The sequence below is a fragment of the Vespa crabro genome, chromosome 17, assembly GCF_910589235.1.
Source record: "Vespa crabro chromosome 17, iyVesCrab1.2, whole genome shotgun sequence".
Classification (NCBI taxonomy): domain Eukaryota; kingdom Metazoa; phylum Arthropoda; class Insecta; order Hymenoptera; family Vespidae; genus Vespa; species Vespa crabro.
The window spans coordinates 5,341,236-5,361,811 of record NC_060971.1 but is presented as its reverse complement, the minus strand read 5'-3'; the positions used below and the strand labels follow the sequence as shown (position 1 = coordinate 5,361,811).

Genomic DNA, 20,576 nt, shown 5'->3' with positions numbered 1-20,576 from the left:
ATAAATACATATACATATATATATATATATATATATATGTGTAAATATATAAATATGTCATATGTGAAATGTGAGAAAAGAATTTGAATTCGTTCAAATGCACAGAGAAAAAAGAGAGACGAAAACGACGCATTCTAACTCCTAAAGACTGTGCAGCAATAATAATAAAAATAATGTTCGATCAAAAGTCAATAAGCAAATCGATCGAAAAGCACATTTTTATTAAGATCCAGTCTGCGTTTCCTTCCGTTCGTACACCTCCACATCGACGACAAAAGATGCAGAATTTTCACTAGTCTCCGGATTAGCAAAGTGTACTTGTTTTCGACTAGAACTACCATCGTCGATCTTGACTATTACTGGTACGATAGGATCTTCTTCCTTCGTAATATCAGGATCGTCCATAGTTTCTTCCAGAGGCTCGTAATGGCCCAGTTTTACAGAGGGACTTCGACTAGCCGGAGAATGCTGCGTTTTTTTTATCTGTCCGACTATAATCGAGTCGGTCTGGCTTACCTTATTCAAGGCCTTCAGCATGCTATCCGGCATGTGGTCCTGTATCATCACTGGACTTATTAACACCTCATCGAAGTCGCATGGTCCTGCCCATAATGCCTGGTAGACTGGTTCGCGTTTAGACAACACCTGTCTGAAATTCGAATGGACGTATCTCGCCTTACTTTTCTAAACGAATTTTATCGAGACATCGAAAACATTTAAGTGAAACATAGATATATACACACACGTGTATGTATGTATATATATATATATATATATATATATATATATATTTACGTTTATATAATAAATCATTTAATTTATATTATTTTGTTTACTTATTTTACGATGATGCGTCTCATTACTTTTTATAAGATAAGAATGAGGACTAAGCCATACAGCGATACTCGACTAAACGTTCTATCTATCCCTATAGGATCATGCAGTTAATGAATATCAAACTCTGAGAAGATTCAATTAAAGATCGGATTTTATAACGAATTACTATTAGAAACATACGAGAGGTACGCAATAGACAACTATATTACTACACATTAGTCGATAATCGTAATGCTTTCTCTGCACCTCCCTTTCATGCATTATTTATATTAATGAAAAGTATTTCTCTAAATCAGAGTGATCGTTAAACCTGAAACGAAAGGATCAAATGGTGCATCGTATAAACAAGATTATAGGACATAGATCCAAGATGCATGCGCACTGACATATCTCCAAGATGCAATACCCACTGTAATCCTGAAAATACAAATAATAGAACACACGTACCTCCACCGTGATTCATACTTTTTCCTAAAAATAAAAAAATAAATATCTTTCGTTAGCTCATTCAGCTCGATCGTAATATGTTTTTGTTATCACTAAAGTCACGCGAAAAAGATCAGACCAATGTTGGCTGTGCAATATTTAATTTAATAAACGGTTAATGAATAATGAAATATTTCAATCGTAATTAGGACAAAGATAATTCACAGTACATCGGATACTTACTCGCCCTTATTAGGATGATGTCGAACCACGTGAATAATTCTACCAGGTGGATAGAGCGGCCTATGCAAGGTCAATGCGATACTCGAATCCATAGGTATGATCGCTTGAGATCGTGCCAGATCCTTATCTCTCTGATACTCGCTGATACATCCACCAGCCTCCATATTAGCCGCCGACGTGGGTGTCGAACCACATCCGCAACACATTACCGAACAAGCTATCGTTTTCCACTGAAAAGAAACATTCGATACGATTTATAAATTTGATACTATCGACGTATAAAGACAAAGAAAAAAGGAAGAATGAAAGGATTTTTTTTTTTTTTTTTTTTTTTTATACACATATGGATTCAATTTTGAAACATATAAAAAGATTTTCTTCTTTCTTAAGAATAAATAAAGATTTATTTATATCGTGCCTTGGGATCGACGCTCCTTTTTATCGCATTAATAAGGTCGGCCCTTAAACTTTCCATCTGTCGTAATCCTAGTCTAGGTACAACGTCTTTCCCTACAACTACGGACGTCGTAAATTCTTGAGAATATTGTTGAGCTGGCATACTGAGCAATCCACCGGGTGGTGCGAAAGAAAAACATATCAAATCCGGATATTCTTGCCTAAGTAAAATTGCAAGTATTGCGGCGGTGCCTGCACCAAGAGAATGACCAACCAATGTCAATCCAAATTGATCGGTTCCTCTCGAAGGATCCTGTTAAAGAAGAAACGATTGAAAACTAACATATTCGTATTTATCGGCTGATCTGTTGCTATAGCTTATGTATTTATGTATACATATGATCGAATAACTAATCATTGACGTGAAATTGTGCAAACGTTTATACCAGGAAACGCTATCGATTGTGAAGGGAACTAGGCCGTAACACACGTTTTAGCTTTGTACCTTTGATAGCGCTCGCGCGATAATGTTCTCTTCTTGAAGCTTTTTGCGTATGTATTCTGCGGCTTGAACCATACCCTTATGACCTAGCCAATCGTCTTTCGGCGGGGTTAATGGTAATACTTCACCTTCCGCATTTAAATCTGTTAAAACGTCTTTCATACTGAGCGTCCCTCGTATACTAATGACAACCTGAGAAAAGAAAAAGTAAAAAACAAATGAGAAATAGTTAATTAAGGTAAGGTTTAGTTTAGTAAGGTAAAGTTAAAACGAAAGAATCACATAATTATGTGATTAATAACAATTATTTATTGAAAGTAAAAAGTTAGGTGATATACGGCAAGATTCTCGAGAAAATTTTAATGGAATTCATTAAACGATTTTAAGCGATTTTTAAAGAGGAAGGATCGCAAATTAAAAGGACCAACTTTTTACTGTGTCTTCGTATTTAATGATTCAAACTACGAGGGACAGGGAGGGAGGGAGTTAGGGAAAGGAAAACCTTTTTTTTCGTGTAATCGAGCGCTACGAAAAATGGTGTCTCTCCGACGTCCACATGAAAGGTCGCATAAACAACTTCGACTTCGCCAACTTTGACCATTTTCCTTAGAGCCGTATAATTGCATTGGCAACAGTTATCTTCCACTATCGTAGCTTCGTCCTCCTGATTGCCACATGGAAAGCAAGCACATCTTAGCCTTGAATAGAAAAAAATAAGTGTCACTTCACATTATGAATTCGCTTGTTATTTTAGAAACGGAAATGATTTTATCGAATGTAAAAGACACGATTGTATTTAAATAATATGATGATTTTAATTATCATCGGCCTCGATGAACGGCCGCATGAAAAAATTTGTATAATCAAGATCCAGCCACATACATTAATATTTTCTAGGAGGTTTATCGATTCAACAAAATGTTACATCGGTAAATTATTACTACAATTAAGATTTCGCATAGTAAAGTCATTTCAATTTCGCACGATCGTTAAAGGGAGAATTGGTCAACCACGAATAAGTGATCATGTCTAATATCCGGGTATACTGAATGCTTAGGACGTGATCTTCGAAAAAGGATTACCTCGTGCACAACTGGCAGAGTCCCGTAGAATGATTAATGAGGAACATAGGCCAACCGTAGGCAGCGAGAGCGAAGTGCATATAATGAATGGCCAATTGAAAATGGCCCAGATCGCCGTCCTCGGTCAAGGAGAGAAACTTAGTACGAGGCGTTACTGGTACGCCTGAGAGGAACTCATACGTGTCGTTTTTCTTTTGCTTTACTATCAGTTCTCTTTCAACTTTTTGAAACTTTCGTAGAAGCACCAGCCCGGCTACAACGTCTGATGGTACCACGTCAAGGTCACGGAAAAAGTCGCTCAACAGTCTGGCAATGTCAGCGAAAGAGTTCTATGAAATACGAATACTTCTTTAGCGAATTATCGAACGTTTTCTTCTTTACAATGAACTCTACTTTTTTTTTTTTTACTTACTCTACTTCGATCGGAATTTCCCATACAACAAAACAACAATCTGCATCTGTTGTCCCAGCTATCTTGATAGGCACGTATAACTTTTCTGTAAAAATAAGAAAAAAAAAAAAGAAAAAAAGAAAAATAAAAGGAAAATATGTCAACTAGCTGACAAAAATTTGTTTACAATTTTTCCACCAGTCTGGTAGAAACGAAAAAATTTATCTATCTTAAGCTATTAATATCATCAAGTATCTCCATATCGGAAGGGTAATGATGTATCTTCATATAGGCTTTGATCGATCGCTTCGAAATACCTAGCCACTGGAAAAGATAAGAGCTAGACTGCTTTTAAAAGTATAGCGTGAATAATGAAAGCTTGAGAAAGTAGGAGAATACGATATTCTTCCAAATATAGATTTCTATATAACAGAACTATTCGATAAAACTATATTCTTTTGTTTTGTCCTTTTCTATTCTTCGATGATAGATCTACAAAAAAGATCTACAACATTCACGATCGTACTGTTCGACGGAAAGTAATAAAAAATGGGGAGAGAGAGAGAGAGAGAGAGAGAGAGAGAGGGAGGGAGAGGGAGAATTACCGTTGTCGCCAATTTCGGTTTCTGCTGCCGCTGCGTTTATAGTGTAATCTACCGCTCCTCGATTCCGCCTCCCTCATGCTACGTTGATATTTCTTCATTTTCACCCAGGATCTGCCAGCGGCGTCGTACGTACACCATACCGTCACCATCACCGACGCCAACACACACCAATTCGATATCACCAAACCTACGAGTCCATGAATTTTTCAGCTAGTCCCTACGTACTAGCGATCCATTTTCGATCTCTGCGGTACGTTTAAACGCGCGAACGAGCGAAAGAGAAAAAATAAAAGAGATAAAAAAGTATTCCAAAAATGAGTCAGATATCGAACACTTCAAAAAATTCCTTATTACTGATTATTTACAGATATAGTTTAGAATATATTTTATGTATAACTTTAATTCGTTCTATTTATTTTAAATTATCAATTATTTATTTATTTATTTATTTTTCAATTTTTTCCTACAAATATGAGCTTATAAGTAGGCATCATTTTACACATTGTCAACAATTATGTTGACTAATGCCATCTATTAGAAACTTACTCTAGCCCTTACGATATGCAATACATTTATATATGCACGAAGAAAGATTAATGGTTGCCTACTAATGAGCGTTAAAAAATTTCTTATTGATAGATGGCGCTCGCTGACATAATTACCGACGATGTATGAAAGCTTGCCTATTGACAGGCGCGATATTTTTTTATAATTTTATAAATTAATTATGTACTGATATTTGTTAATCACATTCCTAAGATATTTTTCGTGAATTTAATAAACTCACCCAGCATCACATCCTTAGCTTGGTCCACAGGACAAGTTTGATAGAACCGTGTTAACCAAGTTATTCCTGCACACAACCATCCTGCTTCTACCAATAAGAGGACTGAAAAAAATAAATTCAAAAAATCATTTAGGATTTCGCAGGACAATTATGTATATAAATTTTCGTTAATAGGCCTAGTATATTATTTAACGATTGTTGAAATATCGAAGGCTTTGTTCGATGAAAACGGAAATGAATGACGTGTTCACGTCGATGTGCTTGTCGTAACTTTACGGTGGATAAGGTTGAAGGTATTGGCAATGCTTTCTTCTAGCATCAAACTCGATGCAGCTTACGACAAAAGCATCTCTACTTCTGAGAAAGAAAGAGAGAGAGAGAGAGAGAGAGAGAGAGAGAGAGGGAGTAATCCGTTCGACGATGAAGGAACGAACGAACACTAAGAGGCTTCGAAAGAAAAGCATTTGACCTAATTTACCGTCTTCTAAGTTATCTAAACACATGTATACATTTATACAAAGAGAATTTTAATGATCTCCTTGTCGTTTTCATATTGTTTCGAAATATCGTATAAAAAATATGTAATAATAAAAAAAATCAGTGTAGCTATATTCGTACGTAGAATGACGAAAAAAAAAAAATCGAAGATAAAAAAGCTATTCGCGACCCCCATAACGATTTTACCAATCAATCGGACGTGCTCGGAAAGGTTATCGAATTTTTTCCATCCAAAACCATAGAGATTTTCTTCGGGAAATAGCAGACCACATCGTTGGACTCGTTCCAAATTCGTTGATACTGCAGTACCATCTCTCTTTTCGTAAGATAGTTCAAACGAAGTAATTTCAGTCTGTTCTCGAAAATATTTAATGAAATAGAAAGAGAGAATATCGAAGTAACATTGATTTTTTAAATAAGTAAATGTACATTCAACGAAACACGAAGTTTGGTCGAGAGAGCAAAAGAAAAAAAAGAAAGAAAAAAAAAGAAAAAAAAAAAAAAAGAAAAACAAATAAAAAGAACGTTTCGTTGATATATCGCTGAAACAATATATTTCTCTCGTTTCTCGAAAGTCTTTTCGCGTACTCGAATTGTAGCAGTCATCACACATATACGTTTCCTGCTCCCTAAGCCTAAATTCTCTCCCCTCATGAGTGATCGTTTATTACGTCGAAGAACTTAAGGGTGGAGAGCCGAGTCCTTATTAATATTCGCCCTGTTGCCCTGAGGAGATTCCAAGCATCGGCGAAGGTAAGTGGCTCGTGCCACGAATCTTTCGTTCAACGATTCATTTCCTTCCTCGTCAGTCAATCAACAAAATAGAAAAATTAAATGCGATTTAAAAGGACAAGATGTCTATCCAATAATTACAATGATCTATGTAAATAAATTTTTGCTTTAGACGTGATCGAGACAATAAAATGTCTGATCTCTTTGTGACACAGATAAAAGGAAATGTCAACGTGAAAGGTTAAGATATTAATACAATGCATCAATCTTCGTAGCAGAGAAAACGAGCTATAAAATTCTTGAAATATTCTCTTTTATGTTTCTCAATCATAGAACATTATCTTCATATAAGTTCTTACGTATCAAAGCCAAGTTATAAACTCTTTCCTTTCCCTATTTGAATGATTTTTAATAGTTGGTATCGCAAAAAAAATTCAAAACTTAAAGGGTAGATGATAAGACAAGTAAACAATGTTTGCCAACGTGAATCTAAACATTGACCTTGTCTGAGCTACTCTCTATGATAAATTTTTCAAGTTATATTTCTTTATAATGAATATGTATAAATATGTATATAAGTATAATAAAATATATTAATAATTTACTATACTTGTTTTTACTATAATACACTATAATTTACTATACTACGATACAAATATTCTGTTCAGAAACGTAAATATCTTATCGCTAAAAAAGCAACTCGATTGTTCAATATCATTTATATAAAATAAATATAATGTAACATGCAAAAAACATATTTTTTCTTAATAAATACTTACATAAGCGAATATAAAGTATGTATTGCATCGGTGCCCTCACCGCAGTGTCCAGAATACTGCCTCTCGTTGCAAGAAAACAGATTGAGAACTCTACCACCATGGAGACTATGAAAAGCACGAGATAGCCTAATATGTATTCCCATAGAAGAAATATACACATAACACTGCGATCCCATTGAAGGATTCCCAATAGGACTCCAAGTACTGTCACCCTGTAATAAAAGACATATAGCTTATATAAAAAACAGAGATTATTATTTTATTTATTTATTTTATTTATAAACGTTCTCTCTGATTTTGTTATCCTTAACAAAAATAATGTAAGCGAAGTAAAAAAATAACTAAGTAATTTCTGTGCGAAAAAAAATCAATAAAACGTCTTAGAAATTCGTCTAACTCGAAAAAAAAAAAAGAAAAAAGAAACTTTCGATATATAAAAATAAAGTTACGTATCTCTTGAATTTTCTCTCACTTTCGATATCACAATGGAGTAAGAATAACACGTGGATTCAGACTTAGGGATTCTTGCTTAGGGCCATGCGAAACTGAAAAAGAGCAAGGAACACGTTTATAACGGAGAAGGTACGAGAGACAAGTACATACGTAAAGGGCAAAAAGGAATGAAAAGAGAGCTGCGTGAAAGATGAGGAAGAAAAAGAAAGGACGGTAAGGGGAAGATAAAAAGGGGATCGTTGCAATGCGTTCTGACTTTGCTTTTTGTCTAAATCCAATCCGATGTATTTATATATGAATCTTTAAAGAAATATGATCTACTTTCAAACTTTGTATCGTTCGAAGCCTAAAATTGAACTTTTCTAAAAGTTCAATGAAATGTAGAAAAAAAAAAAAAATAGAATGAAAAGGAGAAGGAAAAAACTTCGAGTTCATTAATATTCGATACGACCAATTATAGTTACAGGTTAATCCATTTGCAACGTGATGCATTCTAGATGCACTTGAAAGCTTTCAAGTCGTTAGATCAACCGGAAATGACCTTCAGAGATCAGATCAGTGATTTTCGACAGCGAGTTGCGGCGATGTGCCCTTCGATGCTGCCAGTTAATCGCATTACCACGATCATTTGCCGCTATAACGAGGTCGCCTTGTACCAACACATAAATGATGAGAGACAGAATGGAGTGAATTGCTTTTGAATGGAGCTTTGTGTAAATGGAATATAAATTCATATATATATATATATATATTATTTAATGTAAAGTAAAATATTGTGGTTACATGAACCAAATTAAAAAGAAAAAAAGAGAGCAATGAAATTAGAGATTAATCGGTAAGCACGTTCAGTAATTGTCGTTAAAGAAAGTGTTAATTAATTCGTGAAAATCATTTAATTTCTTCGTTTTACAAGAATTGTTCGTGATCATGGTGAGACGCCGAGAAACGGCTCTAACGAGCTCCATCGTGACAAAGTTTGTAGAACAAGTACCACTCCATTCCCATCGCTAGAAGAAGCCCCATGAGAGTGAGAGAGAAGTATACAGAGAAGAGGCAGAGGCAGAGGCAAAGACAAAGAGAAAAATAGAGAGAGAGAGAGAGAAAGAGAAGATGGTTAAGAACTAGAGACGAAGGGCCGACGAAGTCTTGGATGCTGCGTGGTTCGTTGTATCGATTTACCTTCCAGCAGCTTTTCTGCAGTTTCCACCATATCGACCGTATAGCACGTTTCTCTCTTTGTTTGCGTGCTTTAGAAACGAGTGCATTTATTTCGTATTCTTCCTACCAACGACCAGCTTGTTTGTATCACAAACACGTTCATCTCAAAAATATTGCCAAGCCAGGAGACATTACTCTTTCACATTTATTCAGTTTTTTGTCGCCATAAGCTCTTTCATTTCACGTTATTCATGAAATTGCTAATTGTAATACCTTTAATGGCATTAAAATATAAAACAGAATCGTTCGTTTCAGAGTGTGTAAACGTAAAAGCAATTTTGTTCACGATAATATTTTTCTGTATACAACGTGACAATTACTGCCGACTTTTCGTTTAAATTTCTAATTTTAAATACCACGAGGAAAATAATACGAAGAAGGACATACCAACTTGTTTAACGAAACTTCGGTTAACAAGTTCTAAACTTTACTACGAATTTAAATTATCGTATCAACTGAAAATGACTATGCATTTATAGAATGAGAAATAGCAACACGATAATTCATTGTCACGTTACTTGAAATCAAAGGACGCGTAATTCTAAGCATAAATCACAAAGAGGATTGGAAAAAAAAGAAGATAAGGATTTTATTCTTTTTCGAGAGAAAGAAATAAATAAAGAAACGGGAGTTGCCAATGTGTCTGCTTAATCTACGAGAATAAAACGAGAAGACAAGATAAAGACGAGAAGGACAATCCTGTATTTCCGATCATATCAAAAGTGGGTCAATTGACGTTACTTCCGTTTCTTACGTTATCCGTAATGCAATCTCTCACGTATGTAATAGTAGAGAGAAAAGCTTCGATATTTATATTTTACTTTATAACAGACGTCCCGTTCTCGAAGCTCGAAATGTTAAAACTTACGGAATAGAGGAAAAAAAAAAAACAATGAAAGAGAGACAAGCTGACGAAGACGAAGAAGAAGAACAAGGGTTAAAAAAAATAATAAAAAGCTTGTACGCGTGAGCTTTTGAAAAGCACTAGATGAAAGTTACTCTTTTGTCGCTTGTACATTTCCTACTTCTCGTACATCGGGTATCATTTGAAGTTGTCTGCCTTGAAGAACGGGAATATATTGCATGGTAGTATATCGCGAATGAAAAAAAGAATATCTTTATCTATATGAATGCGTGTACGTATATCAGTGTATATATGTATGCGTTTTAAGCGAGTTCGTCTACTACATAATCAAGCAGCACATGCATTTCTTTGACGAATCGTTGATGAAAAGAGAAACGAAAAAATCCCATGTACAAAAATGTATGTGAAATTTTTTTCTGACAAAAAAAAAGAAGAAAAAGAAAAAGAAAGAGAAAGGGAAGATTTGAATCGTTCCGATTGATCGCTTGGAAAATGTCTACATATCTTTTATTGTTGCAGCCGTTTTCTTCTATCAAAAGGATATCCAAAGTCAACGATTTTCTTATCCTATATAGGTGAAAGTATCCTCACAGATAAGAAGCGAAAATCAAAGAGAAGAAAAGTTGTTTTTTTCAATCTCGAGATAAATGATAATGGTTTCTCCTTATCTTTCTCTTTTATTCTACTATTACGTATTCAAAGATAATGGAAAAACTATCTACTTTTTTTCCTAACAACGACATGTACCTTACAATCCTGCGAAGCTCTCGATAAATAACAGCTACAGTTCATTACCTCCTATTGTCGATTAATCTTATATTATTATATGTATATAAAATTCTAAATGATTGTTGTTTATTACTAGCAGACAAAAAAGAAAGAAGGAAATATTCCAGATTAAAAAGAGCGTAAAACTTTTTAATCAAACGACTATATTATCAGATTTTAACCAATTGAAAAAAAGCGTCGAATAAATATAACGTTCAGTTGCTTCCATTTAATTTCAACTCTCACAAAATATTTCACTTAGAGGATCGTTGAGAGAGTTAAATACATATATATACATACATATACACACATATATATATATATATATATATATATATATACACATACAGACTAGATTTGAAAAGTTTTACGCTTCAAATAGACTTTTATATGAATAATGTATAAATTCGCTCTTGTTTTAAAACATCGATACGCTTTAGTTCTTTGACCAGTTTCGTAAATAACAAAATTCATCAAAGAAATTCAGCTCAATCGTTTTAGATTCAATAGAAGTTAGTGTAAAAAAAAAAGATTATTTTATATTAAGAAACATTGATTATTTAAGAAATAAAATAAATATATTCTAAATTTAACCTAAACGAGTGTCATTGACTCGAACAGTTGCCCCCTGGGTGCAGCCATATAACGATATCGCGTCCGTTTGGTTTAAATTTTCTACCAACTCGATCCTAATTCGATTACTCCGTGCGATGGTGAATTGATGTATTGAATATCTAACGGCAAAAAAAAAAAGAATGAGCCATGGAAATGATCCCAGAAGATATATATCGATAATGTTTTCTTCTTTGTGAAAATGAATTTGCATTATCGAATTCCAATTAAATTATTACTTTAATTTAGTACGACATGTCTAATCATAATTTCGAAATGGTACACGATATCTATTTTCACATAATTTATATATTTCTCTCTCTCTCTCTCTCTCTCTCTCTCTCTCTTTCTCTGTTGGATATACATATCTATGTGCTATATATTTAACTGTAATAACAAATTAGCTGAATTAAATTTAATAAAATGTTATACACTTTACCTTTGATATCACGGTAGAATATAGTTATTAATTGTTTACAATCTATATAAGTAGAAAAACAAACGAATAATTTTTTGATACACTGTTATACGAATCTAAAAAAAATATATTAAAATTTCGTATGAAATCTTTAAAATGAGGTTATGTACATATATAAATGTTGTTAATTATTCGAAATAAAAACTTACGAGTTAACAGGAAGAATATTGTCCATTTTTAACGGGAAGATGCTTTTATACATCTTTTTGGAAATAAAAAGATATATTACGTTCTTTAACCTATATGGAAATAATAAGTCTCACTTCTAAGAATTTATATATATATATAAGATCATGCTTGGAGAAGCAAAACATATCAAATTTCTATGAATTCTTACGATTGCCGAGCTCAATTCCAGATATTCGTGTGCTTGTGTTGCAATATGCGCGTGTTTGATGTCTGTGTACAAGCAACGCGAATGAGAAAATTTCATTTTTATTGCCTACTACCTTGACATTAAAAACAAGTATTTTTCAAGAAATTATATAGATCACTATGACAATAATTCTTCTCAGAATTTTTATAGGTCAGTCGTATCCAAATATATAGATCGAAGTCTTCTTTTTTCCAACATTATTATTTCACGTCACATTCGTTGCTTCATCGTCTTCTTCTTCAAGTGAACCGAACATTTCCGAAAATATCCGATTATTATCGAACCGATATTTTAATAAAATAACGAAATGAAATTAAAATCAAACGTAAATACTTCATATTATATATTATTAGACATTAATAAATGTTAATAGACATGTATAAATAACGAAATGATTTCCATATATTTACAAGATATATATATCTATATATATATATATAAAGCTATTAATGATCAATTTTATCGTTATTCAATTTTCTTAAATTTTCATTTTTCTTAATAATTTAAATAATGTTTTATTATAACAATAATACTAATAATTTTGTGTTCTTTTTTTCCTTTTTCAGCTACAATGAAAGAAGAATCACCAAATTAGAATTATGTTTGTGTTAATGAATCATTTTTTATTATTTTGTGGTTAGGATGCTCATCGTGCAAGGGATTAACAATGACTCCAGTAAGTAAATTTTATTTTTTAAAGTTTTTTCAATAACATATGTTAACAATTTATTATATTAATTATATTGTTTTTAATCCTAATAGTACTATTAAGAATTCTAGTTTGAAGATTAATTTATTTTCACGATTAATTTAAGACGAGAAAGATAAAATGTTCGATTGACTTTAACCTAAAAATTGAGATATTTAAAAAAACATGGATTTATTTTTATCTCATTTTTTCAATTATCTTATTTAACTTTTAAATCAACAATTTTAAATTTATCAATAATGCATATTATTATAAATTATTGAAAATGATTGGAAGTATGTTAATTCCATAGTAAATTTATAATTATTGAAAAATAAATTGCATTTTTTAATTTAAAGTTTAATGTTAAATTTATAATTAAATAGTAATATATAAATATGGAATTTAATAATACACCAATATATTAATATCTAGTATAAATCTAAAAGTAGTTATTCTAAGCAGCATATACTTTGTATATATCTAGGATGTACAAATTATATGTCAAAATGATGTTAATTAAATCGAGATAGCTGTATTGGAATTTTTAATAAGATATTCAATAAAGAACCCACGCTCTTTCTCACAGATAGGTCAGGATAAAGACGAGATTGATGCACCTTCAATCGACTTCGATCGGGTCGAAAGAATGTTTATTAAACGTGATTGATTAGAATGACATCATAGTCCGTGAATATCACGTGGTGATTATTCAGTCATTATTGCGATCAATCTAAATTTAAATCATATAATGCAAGTACAATTAACTTCATACTTGAATATGTTTAAGGAAATATTTCTTCTTAAACAGATAGACATATTAGATAACATTATAAAATAATTTTTTACAGGAACGGATTGAAAATCTTAAAATAATTATTTTATTTAATTATTCTTATATAGCCTCTTTCTGATATCCTGATGGTAATTAACTAAAAACGTAAAGAAGAACTTTTCAAACGAAGGAAGACACATTAGGAACAAATTGCATCTCTATCAAAGCTGATGATTTGAGTCATTAATTAGTTTGAGGTTTGTTGATTACACACCAACTGCAATAGTACATAGAAAATTACTTATATCGAGGTAGATAATATGAAACCACAGAATAGCTAGCACATGATATCAGTCCCTTGTATATGTCAGTGGAAAGTGCAAGCCAAACGCGTGCCGTTGCAATTTATCGCGTACATGCTGTTGGGCGAAACTTCAATTAAGTTACGAGTTAGGACACAAAAGTTTGTTCTACTTGAAGAACATTTTGCTTATGATTAAACGATGAATGCAAAGTGGATGCATATTAAATGTACTTAAATGTTTTATTTTACGACGCTCGTTATTATTAAGCTAGAGAACTTATTTCGTCATTAACGATCGGTATGAAGAAACGAAGAATCATAAATCAAGTATACTGTCAACGTTTTATATCTATATTTACTATGTAAAGCGATTAATTGCCGACGTTTTCTTGAATAGAACAATAACGATCGTTCTTCCATCGTTCCAATTTGCTCGAATGGTTCTGCTTACTCGAACTACTTGAAATAGAAGTAAGTCGAAGATCGAAGAAGACTTGGATAAGAAACAGACAATGGACCAATATACAATTCTACAAATCAATATACGATAATACCATAAAATTCAATAGTAAGACATTCTCTAAGAGAAAATCCAACAGTATAAGAACATCGCGTGATTTTCCTGCGTGTCTATAGACCATTTATTCGAATAAAAGAGTTAATAAGACCGTCGATATCGTTGAGCATCGAATAACATAAAACTGTAGGTCGAGAATGGCAACCAGAGAATCGTTCGGAGATTACGTTATTTCGTGATAAAGATATATATTTATCGTTTACCTACTCTTCTATAGAATTCTCACGACATCGTGTTAATAATAACAGTAATAATAATAATAAAATAATTATAATAAAAAGTAGAAAACTATTAAATCAAGTAAAATATTCATGTGTGTTTACAAGAAATCGTTCTACTTAGTGTTAGTTATTTCTCGTATAACAATTGATTGATATTCTATCGTAAAGTATATATATATATATATATATATATATATATATAATTAAATATTTATATATTTATATACCTAGTCTTTGTAAGTATTTCTTAATACTCTGTATAGCTATACATTGAAATTTTTTCGTGAAGAAGTACCGTTAAAAAAAAAGTAATAACATGGAAAATAGTTTCCATATCGAAAAGCTACTTTGAAAGTTGCTACAAGAAGAAAGAAGGGTCAGCTCTCTATCGAACGTCGAACGATTCGAGAACGCGATATATTCCCGTTGGTACTTTCGTCGTTCATCGTTGTTCTCGTCATAGAAAAGAGAAAGAGGAAAAAGACAAAGAACGATTTAGCACGGTAGGGTGCCAGCACCCCAAAACCTACGTGGCGAACCCCCAAGCTTACCCCCGCCTATGAATGAGTCGCAAAACAAAAGGGGGAAGTTCGATGGCGAATTTCGTCCGAGTAAGGGACTGTCGAAGGGTCATGTGGGTGGATTTGCATTGGTTCTTGGAGACGATTTACACCCTCTCCTTCTGTGCACACATATAGTATAGTATACTAATTTTTTATGCAACTTTTACTACCACAACTTTCAACGGACTGCTTTACGCATTTTTATTTATTTATTTATTTATTTTTTTACTTCTTTTATTTCTTTTCCTATTCCCTTCGTAATATTATTATTCAAATGTTTGATCAAAAGGATTCTATGCCAATGCAAATATGCAATCGACACTTTCGAGAGCTCTGCCAAGATTGATTTTACGGAACCGTCTTTATTTCGCATCTGCTCTGTCACGATAGGGTTCCACATTGAATTAAAGGTTCGCTTGATTAAAGGAACTAGGCAACCTCCGACCTCTTGAATTTACAACGATCGATAATAACGATAGTGATTTCCTTACTAGATTGGAACGCTCTTATACAAGTCGCTACGATGAAATTTTCTTATGGAACTTTCTGATCTACTATATTAAAGCATTCGTTTTTTATATCATAAAAGGAGGGAAACCACGAGCGGAAACAATTTCTACATTCTAATCAATTTTCGAACGAAGGAAAAAGTAAAAATGTATCATTGACGTAAGTTCACTTTCAAACGTGATACATAAAAATAGATTGATGATCGGAGATGAGTATACAATTCGTTTGTAAGTTTAGCAGCACGTTACAGAAAATTTTTTTAAATTTAACTGTATAAAGAATGAAAAAATTATGAGCACGATAAGTTCACGTTACAATTTCTTTATTTCTTTGATTTTATTTTCTATCATTTCACTATTACGAAACGAAGAGCAGATAAGCCTAACTGAAAGAGAAGAATTTGTAGATTTCTATTTTCAGCAGAGCAGAGTTACGTGTCAGGCCTGTCGGTTGAGTGGCAACGAACATTCACCGATTGTCACAACAAGCGTGGCAACTGAAAACATTCTACGTCTTGCACGAACCCTTTTTCATACATTCTATATCCTTTCTACGAAAATACGACAAGGCAATGTCCTTACGCGATAGTTAGCTCGATAAAAATCATACTACTTTGTAATAGTTACTTTTCTTAACAAAAAAGTGCATTCTAAAATTAGCACTGTGATATAAAATGTATCGTACTCGATATCGATTCCAGCACGGAAAATTTATGGTATTAAGTATTAAATAAAAAGAGGAAAATGACAAATTATATAATGAGAAGTAATTTGCGTCCTCATTTTAGAGTGAAGATCTCGAGATAGTAAATAATGATTCTCCGTGCTTTACTCGTACAACTTCCTAAGTTCTAATAGACTAAGAATTATAAAAATAACTAATAAAATTCTCAAGGATTCAGATCATTTTTATCAATTCGTCATCCTTCTTTTAACTAGAAGAACGTTTCGAAATGTTACATTTTTTTAGGTATAGGTATTAAACTATACAAATAGGTCAGAAACTTTGTTATCATTGAAGTCATTTTTAAAAGCAAAAATAAAAGTAAGAGATAAGCATAGAAGCGCGCTAAGTAACTTTTATTTCAAATCCGTGTTACGTACATATGTACAAACCAAAAGAAATAAAATTCTCCAATGTAAACGTTAACACATACGATCAAAGTTAATTACAAATGCACATTCTCGACTTTGCCATGGTTACTCTAATTGCACATTCATGTCGTCGCGAATGTTCCTAGAAACTGAAGGCAGTCTCTGTCGGAAAGGGGAAGAGAAAGAGAAAGGGAGAGGAGGGGATGGGAGGGAGAGGAGAGAAAAAGACGTACGTTGCAGATGAAATATGAGAATGAAAATGATTCGAGTATTTTAACAATGAAAGGACGTGATCCTATTTTAATTCGCAAATAAATTCAAAGCACGTGTAATGTGCTTTTCATTCAGATTACGAAACAGACATATCCGGAAATACGTTAGTCGAAATTTTATACGAACGTGATATTATTTATTATTCCAAACGTAAAAGTATTCCTTCGTAAAAAACAAAAAAGCAAACGATATAACAAGAAATATTATTTACACGTGAAAACATGTTTTGTAATATTCACAATTACGATAATTTTTGATTCCAGTCGCATAAGATCAGAAGTATATGCAACGAGCGTATATATAATATAGTGCAAAACAAAATGTCGGTGTGAAATATATGTATAGTATATTGGAAAGCCCTTAAATGATTCATGGGGAGCATGACTAGCGGGGGTATAGAAACCATTCAGCAAGCGGCGACACCCGCCGCACATGACGTATTGATCCTCGAGAGGCACGTTCGCGGCTACCTTTCTTCGATTTCCAAAAGCAAGGTGCTAAACTTAAAATTCTTTTTCTCTTCTTTGTTTCTTTTTTTTTTTCTTCTTCGTTTTCTTTCGTAAAGACTCCTTGCACTCCCTGCACAAAGCTCAATACATTGCTGCTGAGCACGTAAAAGGGGTAACCCTCCTACTAGAGCTCTTTTCGTGATACTCGATGCATTATTTTTTCACATTATCACGTTAAAAAGGTTTTCCGTTAAAAACACACGTGACTATATATTACTATCAGATCGTTTATATAATACTAAGCTATACATGTATATGTAGATTGAGAACACTGATATAGACTCGAACTACTGTTTTAAATGAAATCCAACATACATACATATATATACGAGAAAACAAACTACTTTGGAAAGAGAAATTAATGGCACGGATAGAAATTCATATGAACGTCATAAATTTGATTTAGTTTTGATGCTTCGAAGCTTTTAAAAATTAACTCTTTGAACAAAAAATGTAATCGAATTCTTTAGCGAAATTTGGAATACTCCCGGAATCGTTGAAAATAATTAAATCAAATAATTCGTACGAACTTTCATGGGGGAATTCATTCGTAACGTTAGTTTATTACTCGACATAAAAATGACAAATTGCTTTTAAAAATGGTTTTTAAAGCGCAACGTTTGAAATGTTCTTTTCTATTGTTAAATTTGACATCATTGATATACATTTCTTTGATATTTATGTAAATATAAATATTTACATTTTTAAGTTTAACATATGTAATGAAATAAGATAAAGATTTTTTTTGTACATAATTTGATATCTTTTTTTATGCTCTGTTTAGAATCTCTACAGTATCGTTCTATACGTATGAAATTAAATGACAACAGGAAAGCTTAGGATTCGTGCTCCGTGTCTAAAATAGCGTCGGAGTTTGAATTTCAATAAGCCGACATTATCGTTATTAATTTAGTAGATTTTCCGCTAAATTAGAAGGGATTACTCTGTCTAATAGTTAGAGTCAGATCTTGTACACAAAGTACCTCAAAGTCCATCACATTCCATATAGAGATCTTCAAAGAGTTAACCCAACGAGTTAATCAATAAGATACGAACGCAAATTTATGACAGGTCAGTGGACAAGACGCAAACTTTCAATTATATTCTACATTTATCAAATCAGATAGAAAAATCGTAACTGCAAAGATTATTAAAAGTTAATAAAATATCTGAGTAATTTCACGATGATGCCTATGTTAATCATTTATCATACATTGGAACCTAATGAATGGACACTCTAGTTAAGAAACATAAACAAGAACGAATCATACTTACTGAACCGAGTGAATAGATAGAAGAATGAAAAATGGTATGAACAAATCATCGCTGCCGAATTTCCAACGTCTACCAAATGCAATAAAACCAGGCATTATGATCCTGAAGCTTCTATTAAGCCAGCCGCTGCTCAATTTTCAGAAACTAAGAATATTAAATGATGACATCACTATTATAATAATTATAATAATTTCTGTTCAATTGATGATCCGTCTACTTGACCAGGAAAAAAAGGAGAGAAACACGTGACTGGTCAAGCAACGCGACGCGACGAGAATACAAATTCTTGCGAAATAATGAGTTTCACGGCACAACCGATGGTCCATTGATACGATAACAACTTGAGGAGAGAGGAAGAGAGAGAGAGAGAGAGGAAGAAAAGGTCGAGAGCTCCCACGTGGAGATAATTTCAAATACGTAGTGCTGTTCGTAACAATGTTCCAAGACTTCCCTCGAGCCGGAAGTTGTGCCTCGTTGAACGCCACCATTCCGAAGTGTGTACCAAGTGAGATCGACAAAACAGTAATGGTTAAATGCCGGGAAATTCGAAATCGATCATCCAGATGGCGATTTTGATTTGTCATTTGTAATTTGCAATTTGTGAATTGCGAATTACAGTTTGCAGTTGCAATTGCGCGTTCGCAGTTGCAGTTTACAGTTGCGAATTGTGAATTGTGAATCGTCAAATCACAATCACCATCTGAACCAGGAACGTTCTTTATCTATTGTCTCGAGACTAGAATCGTTTGATATGAGATTCGTTTTGTATCGTTAACGATCGTAATGAAAGAACCTGAGTAACAATATATATGTACGTGGAGAACGTAGAAAACAAAAAATTCAACGATCTACCAGACAGTTGTACGAGCTGAGAAAATGGGAAAAATTATAGGATGAAAAAGAGATAGAAAGAGAAAGGATTCGTTAAGAGTGTCGAGATATCGACGATGCTCGCCAGAACGAGTTTTAATTTACGGTGCTGTCAACTGGTGCAAAGGAAGGACTCGTGCAGAACCGTATGATACTGTACGTACTATCGTATATCGAGAAACAGCCGATTACTCGCTCTACGAAAATGGAATGGACTCTCGCCAATTTCCTGCCATTCGCTCATTGTATTTCGCGTTCTTTGTTACGATCCGCCGAGCCTATCCTCGTCGAATTCGTACGTATGTGAATTACCGATTATCCAAAACGTGGAGATTTTCTGTCTACGGATCGTTAACAACGTTTTCAGGGACACACGAGTCTGATATCACACGGAAACTGAAGATATAATATAATATCTTATATCTCTTTTATATAATGAAATAAATTCTTTCTTTTTTTTTTTTTATAAAACTTTTTAAGTGAGATTATCAATAATTTTAGATTATAAGAAAAATAGAACAACCTTCAAAATGTTTATCAAGTGCATTTTAAGATAATAAATTCTTTTAATGTAGATTATAACTTTGTAAATTGTAACAGTTTTTGCAATGAATAGTAGATAGAATGAATTATCGTTAGTCATTGCTTATCATTTTTCAATTAAATTAATCTTTTTATGTACTGAACAGTTATCTGTACGATTCGCTCCAACAGTTAAAATTAAATACAAGAATAAATGAAAACGAAAATCATGCATTTTCGTTTTCAAATAGATCTTAGCTAACAATTACGAATGTCGAATCGATTTTACATGGAAGTTCGATGGATTCTGAGAGAGATATATATATATATAAAGAGAGAGAAAGAAA

The 20,576-nt window shown here is 32.9% G+C and overlaps 1 protein-coding gene across 7 annotated transcripts in view; it reads right to left on the bottom strand.

Annotated features, from left to right (window-relative positions):
• Nucleotides 1-20,576, bottom strand: part of LOC124430188 (diacylglycerol lipase-alpha) — a 31,215-nt gene that overhangs the window by 6,905 nt on the left and 3,734 nt on the right. For 3 of the 7 annotated variants that reach the window (XM_046976415.1, XM_046976411.1, XM_046976412.1), the window contains exons 3-13: nt 7,279-7,490; nt 5,270-5,371; nt 4,483-4,669; nt 3,899-3,983; nt 3,487-3,815; nt 2,907-3,102; nt 2,408-2,596; nt 1,925-2,215; nt 1,507-1,736; nt 1,285-1,308; nt 517-649 (exon numbers count right to left, since the gene is read on the bottom strand). In XM_046976415.1, coding sequence (XP_046832371.1) covers nt 517-649; nt 1,285-1,308; nt 1,507-1,736; nt 1,925-2,215; nt 2,408-2,596; nt 2,907-3,102; nt 3,487-3,815; nt 3,899-3,983; nt 4,483-4,669; nt 5,270-5,371; nt 7,279-7,490 — 1,978 coding nt within the window. Of the gene's footprint in view, nt 1-516; nt 650-1,284; nt 1,309-1,506; nt 1,737-1,924; nt 2,216-2,407; nt 2,597-2,906; nt 3,103-3,486; nt 3,816-3,898; nt 3,984-4,482; nt 4,728-5,269; nt 5,372-7,278; nt 7,491-7,750; nt 7,824-18,837; nt 19,249-20,576 lie in introns of those variants that run through there. The other 4 variants (XM_046976416.1, XM_046976413.1, XM_046976414.1 and 1 more) reach the window with 4 other exon arrangements.